General features: G+C 34.3%; 1 protein-coding gene across 1 annotated transcript; it reads right to left on the bottom strand.

Annotated features, from left to right (window-relative positions):
- Positions 1-6: 6 nt before the first annotated feature.
- On the bottom strand, positions 7-1,133 carry LOC108520403 (putative pre-mRNA-splicing factor ATP-dependent RNA helicase PRP1; the record flags this gene model as incomplete). The annotated part of the gene is given in 3 exon segments (XM_017859770.1): positions 7-334; positions 336-484; positions 1,025-1,133. Coding segments are annotated over 3 exon segments (378 nt in total), but the record flags the coding sequence as incomplete, so codon positions are not given.
- Between the last annotated feature and the right edge of the window lie 531 nt (positions 1,134-1,664).

Raw genomic sequence — 1,664 nt, 5'->3', positions numbered from 1 at the left:
ATGGACCTTTAACCAAAGAATTGAGTTACAACTGTGCTCAAACTAACTGCAATTTTTATTAGCACTCAAGACAGCCATGTTTTACTATCTTTTGTGCACAATGACTTACTTTACTTTTGTAAGTACTATGTCATTACGAAGCTATTTACAAGGTATTTAGGAAACAAAATTAATTCCTTAAAACCATCTATAAAATCCACTATCATACTAAAAATTAAAAAACAAAAAGAAAAGTGAAGTCCACCCAAACTTTGAAGAGCTGGGCTTTTTTTTGTTCCTTTCCCTCTATTACCTGACAACATAGCAGTAATAGATAGGACCTCATTAGAACAGTTGTAGTCACAACTTGCAATAACCATTTTTGCGAGCTGTGGATCTAGAGGAAACTCTGCCATCATGGATCCCAATTCAGTCAGATCTCCATCATCATTTAAAGCAGCCAGATAATTCAAAAGTTCCAGGGCTCTCATCAGAGTTTCAGGAGCTAGGGGTAAAAGACAATCTATTAGACACGGTGCCTTAAGCAAGCAAAAATGTGACAAAGTACAAACTATTATAAGCAATCTCATTTTTCATTCTGCAGTGGACCAAACTCAAACTCAAACTGTCATCCAATTCAATTATACAGATCTAGCAAACAATGAATCATAAAAACATTGCAAAATTCTCCTGTAGGCAAAACTGTCTTCTTCCGAAATACATTAAATAACTGCTAATTCATCAATGTGTTTTATCAGACTGTTTTTTCCCCAAAGAAAAATTAGGAATTCTCACATTTTCATGCCCAGAGGATAATTCAATTTACCTACCCCCCCATAATAACTTTTGAAGAAAAAAAAAGAATGTGCTCATATAACTGTCACCTTTTTTAGTTTTAATGCTATCACGTAAGACTTAATCTTGATGCACGCTGGATGGAAAAGGCAAAATGTATTTAATACATATATTAAATAGGATGCAGAAAAACACTAAGAGTCAATTTTGGTTAAAAGGTCTGATAAAAATGTGTTTTGGTAAGTCATACCTGGTGGATCCATAAAATCAAAATGTACCAAATCATCAATACCAAGTTTCTTCAATTGTAACACAACTGATCCTAAATTAGAACGCAAAATCTCAGGATAGGTGTTATCCTAGCAAAAAACAAAAACATGTATTTGTTATGTTAAACATGCCTCAGTCTCTGTTCAAGAAAACAAAAATCTGTTCACTGCCTCCTGAGCTATTTGTTTTGGCATTACTTCTACACTACTGTCTCAGAAGAGATAAATACTTGCAGACTAGACTAGAGAGAAACCATTTTTCTCCAACTATCTTTATAGTATTCGAAGTGTTTGCTACTGTCCATAAAACTGGAAACTGCAGAAAGAAATTTGTATAGTAGCCTTCACTCATCTGTTTTCAATTTCCATGGTTTCAGTTAACCACTGTCACCAGAAAAAATTTTAAAGATTCCAGAAACAAACAATTCATCAATTTTAAATTGTGCACCATTCTTAGTAGTATGCTATATACACATATGCCCATTTGTCACTTAACAACCATCTGTTATGAGATCAACTTTTGCAGTATCACAGTGCTTGTGCTCAAGTAACCTTTTACTTAATAATGGCCCCAAAGCGCCAAGAATAGTGATGCTGGCAATTTGGATATGCCCTGAAGTG

This window comes from Rhinopithecus bieti, unplaced genomic scaffold, assembly GCF_001698545.2.
Source record: "Rhinopithecus bieti isolate Rb0 unplaced genomic scaffold, ASM169854v2 scaffold_52404, whole genome shotgun sequence".
Taxonomy (NCBI): Eukaryota; Metazoa; Chordata; class Mammalia; order Primates; family Cercopithecidae; genus Rhinopithecus; species Rhinopithecus bieti.
The sequence above is the reverse complement of the archived record's forward strand: the minus strand, read 5'-3'. Positions and strand labels throughout refer to the sequence as shown.